We start from the raw sequence: 27,670 nt of genomic DNA on the forward strand, positions 1-27,670 counted from the left end.
TCCTCGATCCTGGGTGTGTGCGGTCAATTCAGTCTGAGAGAGAAAACACCAGGAACACCAGTCCCGTCCACGCCTGTCATCTGTCACGTCGTTTTGAAACCCTCACTCCCTTCTTCACTGGACAGACTGAACATGGGAAACCACCCGAGCTAGTTTGTGAAGAGGACACACATTCAGAGAGGCTGTGCTAAAATCACCAGGTTAGTTATAATGCTAGCTCCATTACTCTCGTTGACGTACTGAACTCAGTTGCTTCATCTTCAAGTTGACGTTAACAAGCGGCTGATAGCCACAGTAAGTAAATTAATTTAGACATGGAATGGCTCATTTAAGCCATTTAAATCGTGGGCAACCCGGCTGGCAAGATAAGATAGTTATTGCATGCCATCGGTTGGCTATGCAGGTAGTCACTACCTAGCTAGCGAGCTAACGTTAGCAATTTAGGTTAGCCAAAAGAGGGTCAGAGTGTGTGAGTGTGTGAGTGTGTGTGTGTGTGTGTGAGAGTGTGTGAGAGTGTGTGAGTGTGTGTGTGTGTGAGAGAGTGTGAGAGTGTGTGTGTGTGTGTGTGTGTTTCTCGCTGATGCTGATACTCATTCACGGAAATAATACATTTGGAAACTTGATAATGTGTGTCAGCTGCACCAGGCAGATAACGTAGGAAGCGTCACTTCTGGTTGTGTTTAGTATCTTTTTAAACCGAGTCGTGAACTTGAGCATTCCCTTCATTGCACGTTTGTGACACTAATGATTTATGTTTTTTTTTTTTGTTTTTTTTTCTTCTTCTCGCCTGTCCAGGTTGAGCCTTCTTCAGTCACACAGTTTACCTGCCGAGGAAAGGACCCCCGGAGCACACACAGTGGACATGCAGACCTTCCTAAAAGGCCGGAGAGTCGGCTACTGGCTCAGCGAGAAGAAGATGAAGAAGCTGAATTTTCAGGCCTTTGCTGACTTGTGCAGGTAATTTACTCCAACGCCCATTACTTCAGTCCAGGGCAGGTGATTTTAAACCGACTGTCAGACACAGCTTGGAGTACACTCTGATAGCAAACCTGCATCATTAACTATCTGTGTCACAGTGTATTAGGAGGCATGCAGACTCGGCACTTCCTTATAATTAGTCAATGACAGAAGGGACGGATTATCATCTCTTCTCCTTTTTCAGCTAATAGCCCCTGGGCAGTTTTCATTCTCAGTGTTCTCTTTTGTACTTGAAATTGGCATCACTGACCTCCCTGCTTGTGTCCCTTAAGCATTTTGAAGTTAAACTAAAAGTGCTTATGGAGACAAGGTGCAATAAGGAAATGTGTGTAGACAGTTCTATTGTCCCAAGGTGTGTGTGTGTGTGTGTGTACAACAGGAAAAGCAGCCAAAACGGGTGCTTTTGTTGAGTCAACATCCTGAAGCGTAAAAAAAAGGCCGGGCAGGTGTGTGGGCAGAAAAAAAAAAGTGTTGTTAACAAGCTCCACTCCAAGTTAACCTTTGACCCTGACAGTATCTTTCATTGATTGGATTTTGAACTAGGACAGTCTTGGGTTTCGGTCTCGAGTTGAGAGAGATTTTATTGTCTACAGAAACGATGACAACATGAGTTTGCTCAAGGGGTTTTCTCGACAGTGGCCGGGGGTTGTTTCAGTTTACAGTCTTGCGAGAGTAGCTATATGAGTCTTCTGTGCATGTTATCTTGTTCTAGCTTATCCATCTCCAGCCAAGTAAAATGTTATATAAGGTGTTATAAAGTAGGGCATGGCTTTGAGTAGATGTTGACTCTCCCTCCTCTGATTGACACTGGCTATTACACAGGGCATCTGATTGAGAATGTTTTGAAGGTGTGTCTGCAGCCTCATCATCTTGTTGCGACATCACCCAGATACCTGTATTGTGTGAGGGCTGTATTTATCCTCAAACCACAAACAATGACTGAAGCTAGTCAGTGAGGGAGAATGGAAACATTTAAAAACTAAACTGCACACTGACATCAAACCTGACTTATAACTCCTTTTAAGTTTTTTCCACTTTGTTTTTTATTTATTTATTTTTTTTGATTTTTTTTTTAAATTTGATTTGAGGGAATAGTTTGAACAGCCCAAACAGGTAAAACTACTTTACCTGGTTGGCCTACTTTAGCTGTCTCTGCCTGTCTCTGTTGTCATAATAATGTCATATGATCAATGTATTTTAAATATTATTTTCTGCCCATCAGCCACTCTTACAATACATTTTGACTTGTCAAGCTATAATATTATTTAAGAATATTTTTGTGAATTTATATCCTCATCCTGATACAGTGTTGCTTTTTAGCAGTCACATCTGTGGTGTTGCCGCAACAAAACAAACCACTGAGTTTGAGCTTGGCGTCCTAAAAACCATTTGAAACCTGTTCCAGAAGTTCTGACCCTGTTGTCCTTCTCCATCGGGTCTTCTTATCCTTCATCTCATTCAATCTGCTCGCTGTGTAACAATTGTAGGAGTGCAGATGATCTCCGTATCTGAGATGGGACCAAACTAAAGGCCCTATTCACACCACATGAAACACGCCAGCTGCAGTATTAAATATCCACATTGTTGTGAAGCAGTGCATGGCTGCACGGCTGTTACCATGGGGCTGTAACCTCAAAAACAACTGGGACACACAGGCTGAGCTGGACCGGGTTTTTCCTCATCATAAATTCCCACAACTTGGAGATGCTTTGGTCTTGTCATTCAGTTCTCTTTGGATAACTTTTGGTATTGCATGAGACGAACTAGATCCCCAAAACCAGCTCTCCTCCTGAAAGAGAGGAAGTCGCCTCACCTTAAAATAAAACGAAAGTACAAACTGTCAGTTGCATAAATACTGCTGTGTATTGTCAGAGATAAGGAAGACAGAGAAGTCTAGGTTCCTCTTGTGGGAAGTTCTGCGCTTTCAACAACTTGACTCTTGTAGTGGTCTGCTTGTTGCCTAGCAATTGATTTTTATCTGAAGTCTAAGTATTTTTGTGCTGTTTGTGAAAGTAGAGTATTCTCCAGCTCTGGGTGGGGTTTATTAAGTTCTTTGTCACAATGTCTTTACTTCACTGAATGATTTGGCTCAGTTTTTAACACTTTGCAGTCTTCAGAAAACATGTCTTGCATTTTTCAGCGTTGAGCTACTTTCTCTAAATGGTAATGTCTGTTTATCATTGATGTCTGTTAAATGTCAGTGTAATTGATTGGCGGTCTCTTCTGTCTTTTTTTTTTTCAGGAAAAGAGGAATAGAGGTTGTCCAGGTAAGTCGACAACATGTTTTTATTTATGTTGTGTCTCTTTCGCTGCAGAAAAATGAAGCTGTCACTCATTCTATATCTGATAGAATCATCAGTGACGTACCTGCTGTTTATTTGTTATGACTTCATGCTGAAACTACATTTAACACAGTAGCTAACCGCAGAAATGTGAATATGTAGCTGTGTTTGTTACCTCCTACATACCTGATGTAGATGCTTCGCGAGCTTTCTATTTTCAGTCCGTGCGCATAATCAGTCACTGTCTTCCGGATTAGGACGTGCTCATTGTTAAGCTGTGATGCAACTCATCCACGCACAATGTTTCAACACCTGGTCAACTTTGTAAATCTGTTGCACGTCACAGAAATCTAATTGGGGCACTGGCTACTCATTGAGTGAGAGTGTTTGTGTGTGTGTGGTTGGAACATTTAAAAGCAGTTAAGTATTAAAAGAGTGATATTTGTTTCAGATATGAAACGGTACAAATGTTGTTGATTTTTAAGAAAAGAAAACATCAGATTGAAGTCAATTCATGAGTTAATATAATTATTTTATTTAAGTTCTGTGACAATACAAATAAAAAATCACTTCCTGATTTAAAAAAAATATATATATAATTAATACTTTTTAATTTTTAGGGTGTAGTGACTAATAACTATATCTTCCGAGTCTCCTCCTGGGGATTAAAATAAAGTATTTCTAATATCTGAATGAAATGATGCACAACATTTTTTTTTTTAAACCAATCATACATCAGTTGCAGCCGGCATTGAAGCACATAAAGCTTTTTATAAAGACACAGAATTTCTTCAACAGTTGGTTTTGTGTCCCCTAATATTAGTATTCATTCTTGTTTCTGAAAAGATGTGTCATTCCAACCAGCACTAACACGTGAATCAACAACCCAAATCCTTAAAACCGCAGATGCATGTGCTCTGTGGCTCTTGTGTGGGCTAGGGGACTTCAAATTCACTTCCCAGCATTTGTTATTAATGTTTTCCACGTCTTGAGCTTCACAGCATGGTGCAATTAACATGCTGCATAACTGTGTTGATGCTATATGCGTAGTTTATTAGTCTCGTGCAATATTTGCACACTGTTTTGTTGCTCACTTTGCATCTACACTCCCACGTTGGAGTCGCTCTCAATCTCAAAATCGTCACTTGTTCTTCTTTATTGAAGAGCCTAAAGCTGATAGCGCCCTCTGCTGAAAAATAATGTTTTAATATTTTTGTTAAATCGATTTAAATTGTCCATATTTGTGTAGATTTGTTTTAAATTGCACTGCGATATATCGCTACATCCTTAGTAATGTGTGTAAAGAAAAAGTAGTCTTTCAGTAGTAATTCCTAGTTTACTTAAAGGACGACTTCTAATCGGGACATGACCTAGGAACATAAATGCTGCTGTTAATAGATATTGCACACTACATTAAGTAACCAGACACAGCACATACAGCAGCATGGTAACAATTGTCCTGGGAGCTCAGTGCTGAAAAGTGCTTGTCAGATTAAGTGCTTTCTGCAATTGAGGAGGAAATCATCCTGCATTTTCTCTTAGTCTCTCACTCTTTAAAAAAAAAAAAAAAAAAGCTGTCTCTTTTCTTCTTGGAGGGTTATTTTTTTTTTTTCCTTTCGTTTGAGGTTTTTTTTCCCCTTGCACTGTGCTGACGACATTAGCACACCCAGAAAGAGCCTTGTCCTGGGAATAGTCCCAAAGTAAGCAGTGCTTTGTTTCCCACTCGGCATTCAGCCCCTCCTGGGAGACAGCAGATCCTCACAGACCCTCAGCGAGGGGGTTCTAGAGAATGGAATTTCACAGCCTTTTGGCCTTTCTCATTTGTCTCTTTAAGGACCTACCTGTTGAGTTTTATTCTTGCTCCAACAAATCAGCAAAAACTCTCCTGGCATTTTTTTTTTTATCTGGGATGACACTGCCAATTCAGAGAGCTCTGTTGACTCAGATACCAGCGGTGAACTGACACCGCACACTCAGCTGCCCGAGATGCACCCAATGCCAGTCTGTGCCTGTACTGTCATGGCTGCATCAGTGAAGTGAAGATAATGGTTGCCATTGTAATGCTTTGGCCTTGATATAAATGTCTGTGTACAAAACTGTCTTCTCCTATAACACTTTTGAATTCCAAGCCCATCCCAGCAGCCCTCAGGCTTCTATTTTGCAAATAATGATGCCATTTGTAAGTCCATATTATGTATTTGTAGGCTTATTTAGCTATATTTGTCTCCTGTATGTCAGGTTTATTTATTTAGGTTCTTAAGGTCCTGTGGTTATCTTATCTTATTTTAAGCCCAGTCTTAACGGAGCCCCAGTCAAATGTACACAATTGAGGCGATGAATGAATTCAACTTTACCAAGTAGATTAATGTTTTGTAATAGACATAAATAAGGAGAGGGATGAGAGAGACACATTTTACCTCTAAAGCTGGTCTGGCACTGCTAAAGCTTCAAAAATGGAAATTGGGTTTCATTGAAGATGGTGTGGAGCTATTTATTTATCTTATTCATTTTGTTTTTTAAGCTTTCATGTGGGTGGTAGTGTGGATTTAATGTCTTCTAGAAGACTGAAGCACAACATAGCTTCACATTTGACTTTTTCAGATAATTGACTCACCTAACCTCGTCCCTGTGGTGTGACAGAATTGTTGGTCCAGATGATAAAGACTCAACCTTGGACGTCCAAGTAAAAATAAATCTGGCACTTCGGTAGAGTAGCATAAACCAACCTCATGATGTTAACATCATGAGCTATTGGTCAACTTCCATTGCACAACAAGCTTATTCACTTGTTTGTTTTGTGTCAAAACTACAGACTTGTTGGAAATAACTCTATGTACAAAAGTTTGTTTATCAGCCATCCTTTTGATATTTGTTCAATAGTCCAAGAAAATGGGAATTGTTCCCTGATTTTGGCTTTTAAAATGTGAGAATTTGCTTCTTTGTTGTACGTTATATTAGCCTGAATATCTGTTGTTGGGTTTGGATTCTTTGTGGAAGATAATCTGAAGTCACGTTTGTTTTTTAGGATATTTGTCTTGCGTTCTTAACAACTGTCTTGAGTTTTTCTGACCTAATGTTGTAGCTGTTTCTCAAAATAATGTTGTAAATGTACTCTATAATGATGACATATTTCACTGCGCACTTCCATCTATAGATGGATATTTACCACAAGAGTTTGATCCGCCAGACGGCTGGCAGTCTTTACTATGTCTCCCTGTGTGAACAGAGTTTTGCTAAATCTGGGAGCCCCTGGGACTTAATTTTATATTTCCATTTCTGGTGTGGGAAACCCCTCAACATGTATGCCCATCAGGACTAACACGAACATAACTGGAAAAAGAAAACACTGTTTGTTTGTTTGCGCCTTAGAGTCAAAAATATCTTCACTTTTGCTCTTTTGTAAAGTAACCCATTATTAAGCTCACTTTGTTTTTATTGAAGATTCAAATTCACCCTCCATTCCCCCCCCCCACCCTCACCCCGTTCTCCATATGACTTTTCACCAGCTCATCAATACTGACCCTTTAGCCCTGAGCTCATCCTGTCACAGCTCCGTACATTAGCCTGTCTGTGTAATAGAGCTGATGAGATTAACTCGACGGGCTCTGCCTTGAGAAAGCCAATATTCACTCTCAGAGAAAGAACCCATCACAGTGAATGGTCTATGCATGAGTGGGCTGTCCAGTGAAAGTTATTGAGATACTGTTTTTATTATACGCTGGAAAATTTAAAGTTAGTATGCAGCATGATACTAGATCTTGCCTACATATTGGCTCTAGGGAGGTGGGCAAACAGGATATTGTTTTAAGAGGGTATTTATTAGACCTCTGGTTCACCTGAGGAAAAGAAAGCTGATTGTGGCAGGATTTTGTAATTAGCATAAAGTGACATTGGAATAGTTCGGCCTTTGATACAGCCCGAAATGTATCGTGGGTGTGTAGGTCAGTGGAGTCATCAGATACAATCAATCAGTTTCAGGTAAATTATCATTTGATGATAATTAACATCAACCCTAGTCCCTAGTCAAAGCTAGCAAATAACTGCAATGAGTGTTTGCAGTCTGTGTCAGAATAAGAATTAAGAAGGAAAAAAAATAATAGTATCTGTACATCTCTAAATGACATTAGCTTTGCTGTTGGTATGCACGTCATTACAACCAAGCACAGTTGTGTTGTGAATAAAACGTCTTTGTCATTTTTACACTTCTGTTCATTTCACAAATGTAAGCTAGCTGTAAAGAAGAAGTGTGGGGGCTGTTGATGTTTTAGGAGATCAGGGTGGAGATGATGAGTAAAGAGATATTCATCAGTGTCACTAAGATGAACTTGCAGTGTCGTCTTTATCTCCTTAAGTATCATGAGCCATATTTAATAGATCCGATGTGTATAAAGGGAATATTTCCCCATAGAAATGATTTAATCTACCTCTCAAGTCATTTTAGTCTCAAGTGTATTAAAGGATAAAGTAAATGTATTCAACTAACAAAGCAAAATGGGAGTTGCTTTATTACCTTCCAGTGCACAATGGAATCAGCATTGAAGACTCCAGGGAGATTGAGGAGTAGACCATTAGCCTAATGAGCTCCCAGTTTGAGACTCCATATGTTTTTTTTTTTTCTTTTTTCTGGAGACTCATTTTCATGTTGATCTCTCCTCATGTTGAGTCTTGTCCTTCATGTAAGGTGTGGCCATAGTTTGTGTCAGACACATGTTTCTCTGCTACACAGCATATGATATCAATCATTCATCACTTGGCTGTCTGCACTGAGCCTCTCTCCAGGCATGTCTGGCAACACAGCAAAAGCTCAGTAAGTTGAGGTCCAGTGGAGAGAAGCCTCACCATACACATAGACGTATAACTATAAAAGTATGAAATAAACAATAGGTCTTTAAGTTTGTGTTCACCATTCTTGAATTTAAGTATGTTGTGAAGTACAAATAGGAGTTGGTCCCTGCCGTTTGCTCAAAATCTCTGTTTTTAGATCCCCCCCCCCCCCCCCCCCCCCCCCCCCCCCGAGTAAAGCTGGGGCCCACTGTGGCGCTACATCAAAGCTGGAAATATATCGGCCCTAATCAGCCTCTCCCTCCAGGTTCCTGCATGTTTTCTATGCTGTCCATCATCACCATGGCTCGCTGCTAGTGCTCGGCCCCACAGGGACTCACAAAGACGTCAGTTGACATTTTTGCTTTTAGCATTTTGCAGGACATCAGTGACTTTACTGCTGGGGTTATTTTGGAACGGCTCTAAAGCAGGGTCATGTCGACGCAAAGGGAGATGACAGTTTCATCCTCTGCGTTGCGTCTTCGCTGGCGGGTGTTGACCCCCACGATGAACACAGTTCTGTTTTTTTGTGGAGGGGGCAAGGCTGTGGTCGGGTACTCCGTGTTATTGTGTAAGCAAGAGATTAACGACAAGTTCTCTTCCACTCGACCCTGTCAAACTGACATTTGCTAAACAGAAAACATGAGCGACCGTCTTGGCTTCCTCTGACCTTCATTTTCATCTATTTTCACTATTGCTCGCAGAAGCAAGTGTCATAGACCCAGTTATAGTTAATCCACAGGTGACAACACATTTTATGAGTGTTGCCTTGCAACATTGTGTAATTGAGGTCAGAGCAGCATGTTTATGTGATATATACTCATATTTCTATCACATGATTCCTGATGGACCAGCTGTAACGACTGACTCATCAGAAGCCATTCACTATGTTTTTAGACCCGGCCTTCCTTTTCTAGATTATGTAATCAAGCTGGCTGTATCTGACTGAATATTTGTTCACTATATCGTTACAAATAACCTTCTGAAAGAAGTCATATTGATAAGAGCCATTTCATGGAAATATTGGATGTAACAGGATTGTCTTATGAGTGTGGTAAAAGATTTTGAGATGGGAGGAATTCGCCTTAACCAGACTATTCTGCATTTACAAAATTGTAATTAGTTTTCCTGATAATGTCTTATATCTAAATATACATTGATATCATAAAGATGTAACCTGGCATTTCATTTTGAAAGAGGTTTTTTTTAGCCACACTCAAAGCTAACTTTCAATGAGCCACACTAACCCTCATCCAGTTAGCTTTGAATCTGCATCACAGCATATGGTTTATACATTTTTTGCATCAGGAGTTTGTGAGGTTTTTTTTGACAGAAGGGCGTGTTTCTACAGGCTGGAGGAATGGAGCGTGAAGGAGAAAGAGATCTAACAGCATTTCTTTCTCTGCCCATCATAACTCTGTGTTGATGTAGCATAATGAGTTCTTTGGGGAATACAGCTCGTGTTGAACACCACTGGGTGTGTTGGCATTTCTTTGCATGTTGGCACACTGCTCAGACTGTATGATGTGGGGCGTGGAAAAGCTCATATTCCACACCAGAAGATAACAACACATGAACATACTTGTGCTACGGAAAGGTCTTACCTTTTTACATTTTTTTCTTTGTCGTGTGTAAAGAACATAAATCATCTGATATTTTCCAGATTACACTCTGTGCAGTTATTGACTTTACATGGCAAGCCCAAGGTTACACTAATTAGTCACCTACCCAGTATCAAACCTCTCATAATCATTAACCAGGTAATCTTACCTCTGACTGTGGCCAACCCTGAAATAACTGAAATCTCTGACAGTTTTACAGTTCCTGCATTGATCCACACCTGTGTGTAATCTGTCCCAGTGTGCGTATTGTCTGATCGACACAAAGGATAGTAGGCTCCTGCATAGTTCTGGCTTATTTGCACAGGTGTTGCCGAATGTCTTTTGTCTGTAATGATCAGGTGATTCCCATTAGCTTACAAATGAAATGTTATGAAACAGTCTTCTCAGTAAAGTGGTGTTGGGTTGATTTTGGTTTCAGCTGTACCGTTTCTTAGAGTCTTATATTTGCATCACACACATTTAAGAGTCATGTGCTGTTAAATTATCTTTCATAGTGTCTAACACAACCAGTCTTGTATTACTTTTTTTTTTCTCTAATCGTAGCCTAAGGTCAAGCTAATAAGTTCTGGTGGTACGTTTATCTGAAAATATGCTTTGACTCCTCTGGTGTCTTTCTGTAATTATTATGCCTAGCCACACACTGAAGGCTGCTTTATCTCTGTCTCTGACTGTCTGTTCTCCTTTTACACAACCTTGCCTCCCAACTTTAGAAGGCCCTTCATTATGCAGCAACAAGAACAGCAAACAAACAGATCTAACTCGTCTCTCTTTTTTTTTGTCAGAGTAGAGGTTATTTGTGTCATTAGCTACACGCATACTGAGAATTTGTTTTGTTAACCTTCAAATATTCTGTCAAAAACCGACTGAACAGAAAAATGGCTAAATGAATCGTTTAAACATAATTCAAATCATCTTAACCATCACACTGGGGTGCTTGACAATGAGCTTAGTATTAGAGGGTGGGTTCATTTAGTCAACTTCATAGATTCCCCCAGGTTAGCGATGTCTTGGACCAGAGCAGCTGATTCTGTGCCTTCAGTGATGATTTCCCACCGTGCCAAACATTGATCATCCGAATCGAGCAATATTCCACAGTGGAGCACCTGATAGATTGGGTGGAAAGTTTGGCTGCTTTTAACAATGTGGCTATCACATCAACCACTTCTCTTTTTTTTTTTTTAAAGATTTATTTTTGGGCTTTTATTGCCTTTATTATAGAGATAGGACAGTGGCTAGGGTTTGAATTCAGGGAGAGAGAGCGCTGGAAAGGAGCCGCGGGTCGGGTTGGAACCCCTGCTTGGAGGACTATAGCGTCTGTGAAAAGGGATTTGCGCACTAACCACTTCTAAATAAAAATGTAATCACACGAGTTTGAGACGTTCATGACTCTGGCCCTCCCCACATGATCTATCAGGAGCCAAACCAGAGCGGATCACTCGGGTCAGGGGTTTGGTGTTGTCACACAAACCAAGACAAAATCATATATTTAATATCCTGTTATCAAACAGGTTGAACACAGCTCTGGATGGAGGACTGGCACATAAGAGTTAGTTTTCTAGCTGGATGTGTGTCTGTTACTAGTGACATTTCTGCTCATAACCTTTGTGAATTGGGCTAGATTAGAATCTCTCGTGTGTTTTTGTGTGGGCAAGCCCTGACCCACATAAGTGTTATCAAACCTGGAGACGTGCTTAGGATACTTGCTGTGATCTACTTGGCTCTTGCATGCAGCGTTTTCGGCTGCTGTAAACTTCAAACAAATGCTACTGTGGTGTTTTCTCAGAGGCCGTGGAATAAGTTAAGCGAGACTGGACGTTTGGCCAGAAGGAGATAGTTTGTAGCTCATAGTAAAAGAGGTGACATCAGAATTGTAACCTTATGGTGTAATTCAAAACAAATAAACACACTCGCTGCCCCAATTTTACCACTATAAATACATGATGAGTAAGAGAAAGATTTTGTGCTCATTTTTAATGGATTGAAGAGTGATGAGACACTCTGGGCTGTTTTGAAAAAAATAAAAATGATCACATTTGGTGACTGATTGCTGAAGTCAATCATTTCTAAGTCTGATAAATAAATACCTGAGAGAACCTGTCTGCAACATAACCTTTGACCCAAGTCTGTTCTCGTCTCCTCAGCTGGACCTCAGCCAGCCTCTGGAGGAGCAGGGACCCCTGGACGTCATCATCCACAAACTGACCGACCTCATCCTGGAGGCGGACCAGAATGATTCCCAGGCTGTGCTGCTGGTGCAAAGAGTACAGGTATGTCTGCCCTCCGGTATTGTTACGCAGAAAAGTAGAGCAAGTGCAAATGATCATTTTGAATTTTTGAAACACAATCCCCTAAACATTTTTAAGGTTACACGATTGATGTATACATTTATATGTTTGAGAAATATCTTTCCTCAGTTGATTAACATTTATGACAGTGTTTAAGTACTAAAGTTTGTCTTGACCTTCATTCACAAATATGTTAAAAAACATTATTTTTTCATGATACAGTTTACTGTTTGGTTTTCCTCCTACAAGGCAGCTCCTGGTGTTATAATAGCTTTTGCATATTTCAAACTGTTATTTAGGCCAATGTCATCTATGTGTTCAGACAGAATTGTTCAAATGATTTAATTACCCTGATGTCACGCATCTCATAAAATGAACCAATGATCAAACGGCCCAGCCGCCATCAGCACAGATGATATGAAACATTTGCTAAACTCTTCTGATCTAGTTTTATAAGGGGGGAAAAAGGGAGAGAAGCTTGATTGTCAGACTGGACTAAGGACTTTCTAAAAGTAGGTGCAAAAACATGAAAGACGTCCACAGCTTTGTTGGAGCAAAGCAGTGACTTATTAACCCCAAATGCTGTGACATAAAAAAAAACATTCAAGAGTTTTTCTTGATCATAATCAATCAGTCTTTATTTGTATAGCTTGATTAATCAAGCAAAGCAATTGGCAACAATTAAGAAAGTTGGAGTGGCCTGCAAAACTTCCTTAAGAGGCAGAACCAGACTCATGATGAAAAGCTGTCTGCTGATACTGTGCTGGGCTTGGAAAGTGAGATAGAAGGATGGAGACAAACAGAGCAACAACAATGAATAGGATAGATCTATAACTACAATGTTGGTAATAATGATACGATATGACATGATACACTTTGTTATCCCCATGGGGAAATTTGTCTTGGACTCAAAGTGCTGCCAAGCATTCAGCTGCTTCCACTAGAATCAATAAGAAAACAAATAGAAAAATCATCCACATGTTCACAGAAAGGCACATGCATACATAATGGTCAAAGTATGTGTAGTAGCAGCTTATGAGTCTATTAGCAACTGTAATGACGATGAACAGGGAGGACTGATTATGTTAACTAGAGGTTGAAGTTAAACAGCTCTAAGATTTACTTTAATATAAATCATAATGATAATAGATGTAAGGCTGATAGTATTAGATGTAGTAGTTGACCATCTGCACCAACGATCCAGAGGAACCTACTGTATGAGACGATAGAGCTCAGGGGCTCCCTGGACGGTATGGTCAGGACTTAAATGGTACATGAGGTTTACAGATAATCATCTCACATGAACAGCAGGTTTCAGCTGCTGTGTCACTGTGAACACGCTTCAAAGCTTTCTTCTCTCTCTGAATGACTTAGAGGAGCTGCACTCATGATCAACCTCGTACGTTTCTGTCGACATGTTCCCGATTTAGCTCGATCAGGAAGTCCATATGAAGTATCCTCCAGTTACGTTTTTAAAGAACGGCCTTGTTTTTTTTTTTTTTTAAAACATTTCTTCTTTTTTCTTTTACATTTAAAAGACAAAACATTTATTACATTATTAAAATCATCAAGATAATTCATCATGATTATTATAATGCTGTCCTCCAAGTCTGTTGTGTACCTAACTACCTGAAGTCACCAAACCAGCTGTGCAGGCTTCACTGAGTCGGGTGGAACAGCGCACTCCGTAGAAAACAGTCATTTTCTTACAGCGTCAACTGTAGACTGAGGTTGGGCCAAGATTTAGCTGCTCAATCAACAACTCAGCTTTGTGGCTCGGACATGTTTGTACTTGTTGAGTTCTGGCTATTTACCTGAACACCACTGTCATCTGTGATTACATTTTTGCCTAGATTTAGTCACTGGCTTATTTCTATTATAACACAGCTGTGATCATAAATACTCCTTTGTTGTGGTGAAGGGGAAAAGTCTTCCTCTATAAATACCTCCCTCTTTAAAACAAAACGTCAGGCTGGGATGCTCCCTGGTGATTCAGTGGAGAGAGCCGTGTGCACAGACCTCTGACAAATATCATCAGCATAAACAAGGGTACATTGGTTACCATGATATTGTTTATTATTGGTATTCAGGGACTAAATTAGTCGGCAGGTGTTTTTATCTTTCATTATCTCTTTTTGATTACTTTTCATGGACTTCATCCTGTAGATTAAATTCATAGTCTAGTGGTCTCCTTTTTGTTGATTAACAGCTAATCATCCTCCTGATGTGATAAAGCAAACCTGTGTCTTAGAAATGCTAAAAATCCTGCTCAACCTCAGGTTTCATGTTTGTGTCATTACAGAAAAGACCAATAACTTAGACCTGATCCTCTGCTTAAGATCCTCTGGTTCTCTTATAGAATCAGATCTGTCTGGACATATGTACATGCTGGAAAAGTGCAGCCCTTACTCCCCTCCTTCTTTAATACCTACACATACATATGTCTCTTATGCTCTATCATGACTGGACATCGCTGATCTCCATCTATTCTCCATCTGTCTGCGTTTAAGTGCATTTATTTTTCTGAGATTTATAAGTTGGCAATGACAGCTCTTATCAGCTGAGTATTCCTTAAAAACCCTGGATGATTTGTTTGGATTAATATTTTTTGGCGGCAGCATGCTTTGACTTGCATAACCGCCTGACTGGCTTTGATCAGGGTTCCATGTTACAGCCCAATAAATCCTACACAATGGTCCTCCGTGTCGAGGCGAAGGCATTGTTTACATGCTGCGTGCGTCAGCATGTGCGTGTATAATAATAGACAGGCAGTAATCGGGCCTTTTTTATTTCCAGGCAGCATGTTTGTGCTTGATGTCTGACTCTGCAGCGTGTGTTTAATATCATGCAAACATGTGTGACAGTCGAGCCGTGGTGTGTGCAGGCAGGCTGTTTGTTTTATGTGCGGGCCGAGCCAGCTCCACCTGAGAAATGGCTCTGAAGGAATGGTTGGCAGAGCAGAGATGGGAATGTGGAAAGCAGAGAGTGGCAGAGTGGAGGGGAGGTGGTGTGGGGACATCAGGAGTGGAGAGGAGTTATGTAAATCAGCAAACCTCACGCTGACCTAACAGCCGAACATGCAGAGATGGAGTGATGTAACCTACACACACCCGCTGGCATACATCTCATGCTCTCTCTAGCACACAGACACAGATCAACACAAGCGCACACTTATATTTAGAGTGAGGCCTGTTGACCCTTCAACTTACTGTTTGTATTTTTAGTTTACTTCTGTTATAGGTTTGTTTCACATTTCTAATCTGCATGGATGTATTTGTGTTATGGCAAAGTGTTGATCACAAAAATGTCCAACCTAGAGTTCAATAGTTGATGGAAAATAATCTTCTTTTTGATGTTGAGCAGTTTCCATGATGACTTAAACAATAAAATGAACAGTCCTGTTCAAACCGTGTTTTTAGCATCTGTTTTCGTTTACATTCTTAATCATTGAATCTGGGGAGATGCTGCTGCCTGCACCTTTGTAATTGGGCCAGTAATTAAAACATGGACAGATGTCTCAGGAAGGCCTGGAGGAAATGTCTTCAAATGTGGCCCAAATGTCCCCTTTACTCAAAGAATAGTACATTCGACTTTGGTGATCAAAGGTCAAGATCAGGGTCACAATGAGCCCACTTTGCTCCCAGTCTCATGAGTCTAATATCTTGGAAAAGTCTAGTGGTCATTTTATTACTTTTTTCCCATCAGTGAAAAAATAAAATCTCCTTTGAATGCTTATCCTTCTGGCGTAAGTATTTTGATTATGTGAGGAGGGTAGGGTCATGGATGTATTGAAGGTAATCTGTTCTGATGCGTATATTCAATGTGTGTAAATATATCTTCTGTTCCCTCATCCCTGGCCACAGATGGGTGGACATATTCACTTGAGTGTTAAACAGAAACATACATCCAAACACAATGATATTAAAAATGTCCCTCTGTGTTTCAGGACTACATCGATGCTCACCCCGAGACCATTGTCCTGGACCCCCTTCCAGCTATCCGGACTCTGCTGGACCGCTGCAAGTCCTACCAGCTCATCCACAGGATAGAAAGCTGTATGCAAGGTAAAATGTTTTGATGTATGCCAGGTCACACTAGCATCTAAAGGAGAGAAGGAAAGGAAAGGAGATGTTGCTAAAAAGGAAAAGAAAAGTGTTACGTTTGATAAAACTGGCATGTGTTCAGCCAATTTTATAGACTACTGCTCCCATTCAGTTGGTAATCTATGGTGCAGTGAGCCACTAAATCACCAAATGCTTCCCACCAATTATATAAGAGGACAAGCAAATTTCACTCAGTTGCAGCTTTGGGGTAAAGGACATCTATTTGATACTTATGCAGTCTCAAACAACAGGCCAGCAAAAAAATAGTACCTTCATGTGGTTATCACTCGGCAGCTACAATTTTATTGATGTTGGATTTCTTCTAAAGCAGAGACGTTTTTTCCTGGTAGTTTGTTCACCTAATTACATATGTTTTAGTGAAAAAAAACAGATCAAATAGTAGTACGATGTGTTACAATTCAGCAGTGCTGCAGCCTCCAAAGTGTCCAAAAAGTTTAGTCAATTTAAGTTGTGTCACGTTTTAAGTTTGATATAGGTGAAGTTTACTGCTGGACTCTTGTTGTCTCCTGCTTTTCTTTTTAGTTGTACCTGTACCCGTGTTGTGTTGTCATCTTTATGGCCTTATGACCAGGCTTTCATTCAGTGGATAGAGTCAATACACAGCGTGTCATGGGTTCAAATTAAGTTATCTGTTCCTCTCTTTTTTTTCCTCAATATTACATGAAGCAGAAGTTGTCTTAAATGATAAAGGAACTGTTACTTCTTGGACGCTGCCTTCTGCAGATTCTGTCTTTCCTCTTCACCTCCAGAGGGGACGAACACATAACATGACAGCGCTGTCATTTCTCACTTGAGTTATTTTACACCGTGCTTCCGAGCAGATGTTAAAATCTTGTCGGTTGAGCTCTACGCTGATATCATCATTTCTCTCCTCTCTCTTTTTTATGCAACAGAATATCCATTTCCTTCTCTGTCTGAACAATATATCTACTCAGCTCTTAATTTTTCCTCGCTGAAAGATCAGGAACTTGCCTTCGAGTCTGTCCAGGAACACCTTCCTGTGTGGCTGATCCCATAAACTAATCAGCAGACACTGTCTTTTGACTCAAGGCAGAGAAGAAATGCAGTGATGGCAGGCAGGAACACATTCTCTACCCACACACACTGTAAACACACCTGTGACTCATCCGCATTTCCACATTTCCTTTACCCCCGTACATGGCAAGGAACATAAACCTTTTAGGTATTACTTCAGAGTGACTCTATGAGGAGCTGCAGTCTGGTGTCAGAGCAGAGGATCAGAGGCGTTTCAGCATGTCACCAGTGTCATTAGTTTCCTGAAATAGAACCGCAAGAAGACGTCTTTTTATCCAAACAGACATGATGGCTGTTGCGTAACCAAGTATAAGCTGCATCACTTACTGTCTTACTGTGTATTCAGTTTGGGGGGGGGGGGGGGGGGGGTTTGGCTCACTGGCTGCATTTAAAGGACACTTTTTTTCCCTTTCTCCACTCCATTAATGCAAGTGGGGCTCTTTGTGCACACGTAAGCCTGCATACCAAACCTCACTGACACTTGTGGTTGGTTGAGACACAAGAATGGAGTGTAAGACATTATAATCCTACACCACACTACTGTGATTGTAGAGAAAAAAAAGCATGTGACGAAGGATAAGTGCACTTATCGACTAAGAGAACTGGGTTAAGGTCACAGTAAAACTAGACGGTAGTTGGAGAGTGTGGAAAAAGGCTACCTTGCTTTCTTAGGCACTGCTGCTTCCTTCTTCTTATCAGCTGAGACCAAGAAGTCCTGGAGCAGCTGCCAAGGCAACCCAGTGCCTCTCTACTAAGAGGCCATAGAGAAGGTGCCATGCTCCACAGTCTGCGTGACTCAGAATAGAAGTCAATGGGAGGAAGCACTTGAGATGCGCTTGTGCTTTCTCTGGGGAAAAAAAAAAAAAAAAGGCAAACTTTATTTTATCACTCGAGTGGTGTCTTAATGGTAAATGTCCCCTCGTGTCAGAACATTGAGCTTCTCTGTTCGTATTTGTTTAAATGGATTTTAACTTAAGTACAAGTAACAGCCTGTTCCAATGTTATGTTGGAGATGATTTAAAGTTAAACTCTTTGGAATTTTGTCCCCACTCTGTTGTCTGACTTGTTTCCTTTGTGAGCTAGAGCAAAGGTAACTGTTTATGTTACTCAGCTGAATCTCCTCGTTCCTGTGTATGTTTCATTTTGATATGTTGGACTGTTTTTATAGACAGAAACCGTCGTCAAGTCAGCTCTCCTATTAAAGTGAAAGCCTCTCTAGATGGTAAAAGCGTATTCCTCCCCAGCTCAGGATAACATTTCAGAATAAAGTGGGATCAAACTGAAACCTTCCTGGTTTATTCTGTTATTACGAAGACTGCTCCACAATTCTGCAAGACTCACTAAACCAGTGTCCCATTTTATGCATGTCATCAGAATGTAATCATAGTCTAAGCATGAAAAACCCTGAAACCCTTTTGGACCCAAACACTCATCCAAGTCCGTATAGCCAAGTAAGTAGACATGATCACCCATCTTAAAGAAAGAGTCCCCTGTATGTCAGCCATTAAATGATAAATAACTTATCCAGTCAGTATAGGACTCACCCTTTTGTAAGGAAACAAAAACCTTTTTAAAATAAGACTAGTAATTTGAGCACAAGAGTTCATTTATTTAAAATAGTTTAAGTGGAGGGAGAGGTCAATTTAAATGATCAAAAATCCTGCTGCCCCCTCTCCTGGGAGGGGGACCGTGTTGTGAGCAGTTGAGGGAGAAGATGCTGGGGTTTCTAGGAAACGAGCTCTAAATAGCAACATGCGAGTTCAGCCTTCCACCTCAACAGAAGCGCTCTTTATGAAGCTTAATGTAAGCTGGGGTCTCTGCTGTTTTCTTTAGCTAATGTCTCAATACCAGGGCGGGGGGGGGGGGGGGGGGGGGTCTGAATTGACGGCTTTATTACAGGCCTGTTGAGGAATTATTTGTCGTCTGTATGTTTGTAGATTTTTGCGTGTATAGATATGATGTAACAGAGAAGACAAATAAGGAAATGCAGCAAGTGTATGTTAAGATGAGACAAGAGGATGAACCAACAAACCCTGCATAACTGGATAATGACTTTTTAAAGCAACTTATCGCAGACTCCTGTAAACGTTGTCCAGGGCTCCGCCGGGTCTGCTGCAAGCACGCAGTGTTTAGACAGAGCCAAAGATTGATCCTCCCCACCCGTCCCTCCACCCCATTATCCCTAAAATGTCCACCAGAGCCAAGCATGCACACTATTACAAACTTGGCCACTCTCTCTTACCCACCATTCCCTGCTCTCTATTATAAATCCTTATCTTGGAGCTTGACATGTTTTCTGCTAAACAAGGTTTAGTTCTGTTGATAGTTTTTTTTTTTTTTTTTTTTTGTTTGACAAAATTTAGCGCCATCAGTCTTTGGGAACATGGTGATGTAATAGGGACATTTTCCCTTCAGCACTGTTTTCTGAAAGACATTATGTTGCTATTCCTGTCCTGGTAAAATAACAGCAGTATGACGAGCGTGTAGTTGCAGCCAGTGCAGAGATGACTGATGGGTAACCCTGCTGGCTTCCCGCTCCCTAAAGTGACTGGTTGCAGAGCCAACACTGGACCAGACCCAGCTGTGCAGGGAAAGGTTACAGGACTCAGAACAAATATCTGCCTGTGAGAGAGAATAGGGCTATTCTGTGGTCGTCTGTCATGTAACGGCAGAGAGACTATAGCCTACGTACATAGGGCGCCACCTAACCACTAGGCCATCTGCGCCCCCAATATTTGAGGTCTGGAGATACTTTTTTAAATTAAAAATAAAATAGTTTATTTAGTAAACTGCATTGTGTACATCATGGTTAAAGCACATGTTCACAGTGAAGAACCTGTTTAGCTAGAGGGCACGTCAGCAGAGTTATTCCAGTTGATTTGTTTAGGTTATATTGACCTAGCTCTGCTGATTATTGTCAGATTTTATAACACTGTATTTTCTATATGTATTAGTTATTAGAGTTATTGATACATGATACCATTGCTGCAACAAATTCAGACAGTTCGACATGTGAACAAACCACAGTTGAGCCAGATAATCTGAACTGAAGAACAGGTTGTACCTGAAATGTCAGTAATGAGTCCTAATTTAATAAACACTATTCTTGCATCAGAATAGCAAATAGGAGAGGTCAGAGGTAAAACCTGGATATGGGCGGTTAAACTCTGATCATGTTTATAACATATAGTTTGATGATATTAGTAAGATAAGACAGAGATGCTCTTTGTACACAACAAATAAATACCTCTACCTTTTAAATCATCTGTACAGCTATATTTCAAAACTGTTAGGCTGACAAGTGACTTTTACAACAAAACTATTGTCAAAATTTGGATAACAAACTAATCAACTAAATGTTTCTGCTCTTGTGCATTATTAGACCGTTCTGAAAGATAGACAAAACTACAACAATTAGCTGGAAATATTAAAAATGTATGTTTCCATTCACCCGACCATTATGCAGCCGTATGACACGGGAACACATGATCTTTAAACAGGACTGCTGTATTTGCAGCCTTATCTCCTCAGTCACCAGCAGATGTGGCTGATTTTAACTTGGACCAGTAATTCAACTTAAGTTCACTCAAGAACTTTGTGTTTTAAGTTTTCGGCTTTTAAAGTCTCTTTCTCTTCACGCATCAGCTTTCATTGTGGGCTTCTCTGAAAGTGATGTGTGTCTCTTCACTTTGTGGCTGCTGTGCTGGCTGTAGATGAGTGTGGGCCCCCGATATACAGCCCGAGTTCAACACTCAGCACTAGAGTAAATGTAGGCAAATGAGATTCCCCTGACCTCAGCAATAGCTAGTGCAGGGAGCACTGCCACGGCTACGGCCTGCAGCACACAAAGGCCGGCATGTTCCTATTGTGTTTTTGTCATTAGTAATTTGCCAGCTCTTGGTTTGGGCCTCTCGCTGATTTCCTGTGGTGATATCTCCATCCAGCTGCCTTATCGGCCAAACATACCTACTGGAGAGGGGAAATTACAGGAGGCAGAACGTTAATATAGATGCCTTCTGAGCCCTGATATGGAGAAGTACGATGGAGCTGCAGGATGTTTGTTATTTTCTGTCTTATCAGAACCGACCAACCTGTTGCTACAGGATGTGTGGTTAACAAACATGATGTGATGTAAAAACATGGTGGATGTGCATGTGGGTTAGAAACAGGCTGGATCTTTACATTTTATAAAAGGTCAGCACAAGTTTTATTGTTTAATTGCACCTGTATTGTGTGCTGGTGACCGACTTCAATCTGTCAGTAAGGTGGTGTATCTGATGACTCTGCAAGGTCCTCAGCGTATTTCCACTCTTCTCTAGTTCCTCACAAGATTGTGGGTCTTCCTGTATTTCAGAATTTTCCTGTGTGTGTGTTTGTGAGGAGGAGCAGAAGGGCCTGGCAGCTTTCAGCTTTATTTATTTGGACAGGAGTCATTTGTTCCCCCCAGCCTCAGTAGACCTCTGTTGTGTTTGTCCTCTAAATCTGTTACAAATATTTAAAAAACACATGTATAAAAACAGCCTGATTAAGTAAAAAATAAGGTGTGTGTGTGTATGCATTTATGACGCACTCATCTACTCCTCATGTCGAACAAGTCTTTAGTATCTTTGCTCAAACTCCAACAGGCTGTGCTGTCCTTCATTTTCTCCCTAAGTGGGCTATGGATGATAACAGTAGCATCGCTGCGAGTGCTGCTATTTCTGGAGGGGGAAAAAAAGTCTCCATAATGCTTCAGCTATTGCGTGCAGTTGACAGTGTGCAGGATCATTAATCATACAGGAACATAAAGCTGTTCACCAGGAAGCAGAGGCTGAAATATGAACCTGTCTGTGATGTTACAGGATTTAATGTTTTCAAAACGTAGACGATAACTGTTCAAAGAACTGATTCATGTACATGGGGTTCAATTTCTTATTGTTTAGAAAATTGTCACTCATTTTTTGTGTAATTTAGAAATTAAATTTTTTGGCTTTTAGTAAGATGGTCAATTAAAATAAAATAGATCGACCATGTCTCCTTATGTTTTTGGGAAGGATTTTGAGTCTATGTACAAGAAAGTAAATTTGGAAATGATCTGCATTTTTCATAATTAAGATAATCATTTGTTTTAAAATAGTCTCCACTTTTTTTTTTTGGAATCCTTTCTCTAAAGGCTTTCCCTTAATTCCATCCATGTCTTCCTTCTTCTTTGATCAGATGAGAGGATTTGCTCTCCTCCCTTCATGGTCCTGAACACAGACTGCAGCCCGGATGTGCTGGAGCAGATCAGGAGGCAAGGACTCACATTCCCCTTTAGTAAGTTTTTTTTAATTCAAATACAGAGAACTTACCTTTTTACTTCGTAATGCATTATTTTGACCAAATACTGTAATGTTTAACACCATTTGTTCTTTTAAAAAAAGTGTTGTGTGTATTCTGTGTTCACTGTCAGAGTTGGACAGAGACTTTGGGTTCTGCTTGTTGGTGTTGTTCAAAGTTCTCCTGACCTTGCTAAGTTCTCCCCACCTTTTATTTCTTCCTCAGTTTGCAAAACACGAGTGGCTCATGGAACCAACTCCCACGAGGTGAGAGGTCACTCACACCCTCCACAGTTTGTTTTGTGCAAACATTAACACTTGTACCGCCCCAGGATTGTCAAATCCTTGTCAAATTTTTTAAAAAATCCAATAAAGTGCAGTACCTTTGTGTGTCAGCAGAAATCAATACCACTGTCAGCCTGGCCAAATATTCCTCATTCCTCCACACTCACTGCGTTGAATAACTTCCCTGGACTTGGGTCTGACAGTGCCTCCTTTTTTAAAAGTTTAAAAAAGTCAGTCTTTTCCTGTGTGAATCTGTCCACAGATGGCCATTATCTTCAGCGAAGAGGACCTGAAGGACGTAAAGCCTCCCTGTGTGATCCAGAGCTTCATCAACCACAACGCAGTGCTCTACAAGGTGTTTGTGGTGGGAGACTCGTACACCGTGGTGGAAAGACCCTCACTGAAGAACTTCCCTGCTGGACCTGCTGGTGAGGAATTGGACGGGCAGACACAAGCCAGACTGTACAAGTTGCAAGGCTTTTCTAAATTCCTGCATAAAGTGCTCATAAAAAGGCTTTATAGTTTCTGCGATTGGACCTTTTAAGGGATGCAGTATAGTAGGTACAGGCTGTTGGAAAATAAAGAAGAGGATTGGCGTCCCTCTCCATAAAATTGTCAGAAACATTACCCATAGTACAACTTTGAATGCAGGGTTGTCCCCTTACGCAAACGACTGCAGTATTTGCATGAGGTACAGTGTAGGGCCATCATGCAAACTGACGTCAAACTATTCGTGTAGCTGTCTGCTTTGTGTAACACTGCAGAGAGAATGGCTGCTTTCATCCTGGAATGCTGAGTGCTGCAGCTGCATAGCATTCAGATCAGTGTACTCAGGAGGTATGCATTGTGTAATCAATAAGTGGGGATGCACAGTTGGGTGAAAGATTGAGTTGTGAGGACTAAGAGAGGTAGGGTTCATGTTTGTGGAGAACTTTAAAGATGAGTGTAAGAGAATGTGTTTCCCATCCAGCCTTCCTTCCCAGCTGATGCAGAGTTTAGACTGCTCATCCAGTCTGGGAATGAACGAGGACATCTGCCCAACACTTAATTTTAACAACCCTCTGCAACTCTGGGGAATATCTTTTGGACTGTGTTGGAAATCTCTTTTTCCCTCCACTCCTATCCCCTCTTCCTTCCCTCTAACACTCCTTTAATGTTAATCATTACAGTAATAACAAATAAAAACAGGGGCAATAAATTATGCAACTTATGTCACTTGAGTTAATGCTTCAAAGGACATTTTTATTTTTTTTATCTTTAAAGAAAACTCAACATGACATTGTTATGACTCTCAGGGTTCAATGTTAAAATACTTTACACCAGGGTGGGTTAGTTTTAGGTTTCTATTTTTTTTTTTGCAACAGGTGCTGAAAGCTGTAAATAAAGGAAAGTGCTAACCCCGTTGATCTCATTGTGCTGTTGAGCTTTACTGCCACCTAGTGCCTAAATCAAGAAAAGTTTAATGTTGAAGTCAAAGAAAGCAAAGTGTCGTCAAGCCTCTTGCAGATCCCACTTTAACCCTTTTCTCTTTCCTTTTCAGACAGGAAAGCCATTTTTTTCAACAGCCACAATGTTTCCAAACCTGAGTCGTCCTCAGACTTAACCACGGTACGTCCAAAGAGTCATTGACTTCCACCTCCATGTGATATTTTTAGTTCTTTATTAACCAGTACACGCTAATATTTTATACCAGAGAGAGAACTTGGAGGGAGTGTCCCAGCCACCCAGCGATGATGTCATCAGAGAGTTGTCCAGGTCACTGCGGGAGGCACTGGGCGTGTCCCTGTTTGGTATTGACGTCATCATCAACAACCAAACAGGCCAACACGCCGTCATCGACGTCAATGCATTCCCTGGTAGGTACAGCTGTACAAGCAGGATTGTTTTGTCATCTTATTTTTTTTTTTAACTTGAAATCAACAGTAAGCTTGACTTTTTCAGAAGCTTTCTCTATTGTGACCCTCTTTTTTTTTCTCATGTCACTGTCATTATGTGCACATGAACTACAATCGTTTCCTACTAACCCCATTTTATGATACAATCCAGACCAAAAGGAGGTCATCTGGAGATCATCAAATGAAGTGAAATGATTTCAGTTTTAGTTGCAGTACATGAAATCGTCTTAATTCATGAGTGGGCCTCTGTATTCTCAGGTTATGAGGGCGTCCCAGAGTTTTTCAATGACCTCCTGAACCACATCACCAGCGTCCTCCAGAGCCACAACCCAGACTTCGCCCCCTCCAGCGAGCAGCCCAAAGCGCTGCCGGTAAACACCACGGTACCCAACGCCGCCCCTCCAGCCCCAGGCTGCTGCAGCATGCTGGGAAAAGAGGCCAGTGGCAGCCCGTGGATAGTAGAGGGAGATGGAGGCCTGAAGGGCCAGCGTCAGAGACTGGGCTGCAACTCGGCCATGTCCCCCAACTTCCAGCAGCACTGTGCACTGTCCACAATAGCTACCAAGGCTTCCTCCCAGTGACTGACTCCCCCTACCCCCCCTACTCCGTTTGACCTGAACAAACAAAACGGATGACAATGGTGACAATAATAATGAATAATAATCATAATAATTATGATGTTAATGATTATAATATATCTAATCAAAAAGCAAACCTTTTCCTATATAGTTATTGAAAATGGTGGTGATTGGGTGTACGCTTTTTTCTCTCTGCCTTTTTGTATTATTGGTTTAGTCTAATGAGACTTAACAGTACTGTAATGTGAACTTTTGGGAACTTTGCCTAATAGCTGATTTTATTTTTCTCTCTTATGTGAGTTCTTTGTGATTAAAGGGTCCAGATGAGGTAGCCAATCAGGACTGGAGACAGATGTGCCACTAGATGTGCAATGTATGATCTATTGTTTCTCTGACAAACATATGAACACACAGGTAGTCTTAGATTTGCCTGTGATGTGTGTTTGTTATCAGTCAGTCACAGTGACTCCTCTGCACAAAGTGAAGAGGGGAAAAGGTGGCCTGATAGTTGAACACTACTCCACAGATCCCAGGCTGCTATGTGACAGTGGCCAACTGATGATAGAGGACAATGAGTCTAAAAATGAATGACAAGATAGTTTGAGGTTTTGTTAGTTTGAACAAACAGGTAAAGAAGTTTACTGCTCCGAGTGCCATCAGATTCACTTTAAGTGTAGAAAGAACGCCTGAAAGGAGAAAAAAACAACAACATCACCTTCAAAGGTTGAACAGAAGAAAGATTATCTCCATGACCAAGTTTTCTTTTTTAAATGATGGTTGTTGCATCACTGTTTGTAGGTCTTTGAGGATGCTACTGTGTGAATGATGTTAGGTGTTAAACAAACAAACTGTACTTGTTCTAGTCACTCCAGTGCAGGAAGACCAGGATTGCATTCCTTTTTGTGTTTGTGGATGTTTTCCAGAAAATTCCATGATCTTTCTTTCAGAATTCCAGTGGGATTTTGTGAGATTTCTCTCATCATACTATGGGTGTGTAATCTCCTTAAACAGACTTTCTCAAGTGTCTTTGGTGATTCTGTGTGATGTGAGCAAATATTCTCCTGAGGCCAACTTAATCTATCAAACAGACTTTGGGGCTGCTGTGTAGCTTGTCATGTTTCATGACGCATAGGGGGGAAAAAAATCATTCAATCCTGCAAAGAATATGGCAAAAAGCTGTGTCAGGACACCCACCAATTGGTTACTGATTATTTTGATACAAATAAGCAAGAACAGATCTAGATAACTGAAGGATTTGTTCAGCAATATGAACTGTTTATTCTTTATAAATGCAGTTAAAGAAACCTTCTGCCTAGCCCGTTTATTTTCCTCCAGCTGCTGTATTTCTGTACCACTTTGAAATCATTAGGAGGGGAGACAGTCCAGCTTTTTTTCCCAGTGTTCACTGAGAAATGTTTTAACTCTGATTTTGTTAATATCTTTGTCCTGATATCTACTAAGAGCAACTTTATTTTATTGAGATTTTATGGTGGTGGGGGGGGGGTTGTTAATATGAACGGAAAGAAAAGCACGGGATGTTTTGGAACAAATGGTGGATATTTACTAGAGGAGTAGTAAAACGCTGGGTGTGGTTGTACAGGTGGGGTCAAAGGGACAACCTGCAGTAAATACAGATTTTCTCTTTAGCCTTCCTCTGAACTTGCTGCTTCTATCTTTGTCCCAAAGACCTCCTTGCTGTTTTATTTCCTCCATCAGTATCTGAGGGGACTGACTGTCCTCTACCTTGTACTATGATCATAAATCGTGTCAGAGCAGCCATCTCACTGGGACAAAAGCAATCTGAAAAAAATAAATACTTTTTGGTGTTGTTGAGCTCGAATGAATTCAGAATGTTGCAGCAGGTTCAGAGGAACGCCTCGCATCCTTTCCCTACTGATTCCACATCAATAGGGACAAATGAGTGTCCCAGTTCAGGCTGATACGTGTGTACCACTATATTGTGTGTCCTATATTGTGCTCCTAATTATACTTCTAAATGGGAAATAAATGGTTAATCCTACCCTCTGTCATTTCTGCAGCCTAGACAGTCTCATCATGCTCCCAGCCTCCACCTGAATGTTTACGTCTTGGTTGTCTTGTACAGTACATGTATATATGCCTAGGCTTACATCCGTACAGTATGTTGTTTTGTATCAGTTCTGTAATCGAGAGATCCACAATTTTGTGACCTTTTTTTAATCAAATGGCCAAAACAACAGGGCAAAATAAACATGTGAAACCTCATGTGGCTGCAGTTGATTATTGCATAATGTGTAAAATGCTGTCTTAGTTGTTTTTTTTACAGAGGTGTTATGAAGGTCTCTAATAGCACATGAAGGATTTACAACTTCACTTTTTATTTTTGAATATTCTGCAGTACTGTAGACTTGCTTTCTTTATGAATTCTATATTCCCAAAACCACATTGAAACTCTTAACACTTTAATTCTTTCTACAAAAATACTTTCA

General features: G+C 40.7%; 1 protein-coding gene across 3 annotated transcripts; it reads left to right on the forward strand.

The window, feature by feature from the left end:
* On the forward strand, window positions 1-27,446 carry itpk1b (inositol-tetrakisphosphate 1-kinase b). Of its 3 annotated transcripts, none has more exons than XM_061063043.1 (11): window positions 1-294; window positions 796-957; window positions 3,221-3,245; window positions 11,845-11,970; window positions 15,935-16,052; window positions 22,344-22,442; window positions 22,671-22,711; window positions 22,992-23,157; window positions 24,270-24,337; window positions 24,423-24,585; window positions 24,883-27,446. In XM_061063043.1, the coding sequence occupies exons 2-11, from the start codon at window positions 863-865 to the stop codon at window positions 25,203-25,205; spliced, it is 1,224 nt and encodes a 407-aa protein (XP_060919026.1). In that variant the 5' UTR covers window positions 1-294; window positions 796-862; the 3' UTR covers window positions 25,206-27,446. The 3 variants fall into 3 exon arrangements, with proteins under 3 accessions (XP_060919026.1, XP_060919027.1, XP_060919029.1); XM_061063044.1 differs by having other exon boundaries at window positions 1-200; XM_061063046.1 differs by lacking the exons at window positions 1-294; window positions 3,221-3,245 and having other exon boundaries at window positions 950-957.
* The last annotated feature ends 224 nt before the right edge of the window (window positions 27,447-27,670 follow it).

Source organism: Labrus mixtus, chromosome 18 (genome assembly GCF_963584025.1).
Source record: "Labrus mixtus chromosome 18, fLabMix1.1, whole genome shotgun sequence".
Classification (NCBI taxonomy): domain Eukaryota; kingdom Metazoa; phylum Chordata; class Actinopteri; order Labriformes; family Labridae; genus Labrus; species Labrus mixtus.

Coding starts and splice junctions, on each gene's coding strand:
- itpk1b (XM_061063043.1), top strand. CDS start 863: ATGCAGACCTTCCTAAAAGGCCGGAGAGTCGGCTACTGGCTCAGCGAG. Junction 22,443..22,670: donor AGGACTCACATTCCCCTTTA/GTAAGTTTTTTT, acceptor TTTCTTCCTCAG/TTTGCAAAACACGAGTGGCT. Junction 22,712..22,991: donor ATGGAACCAACTCCCACGAG/GTGAGAGGTCAC, acceptor ATCTGTCCACAG/ATGGCCATTATCTTCAGCGA.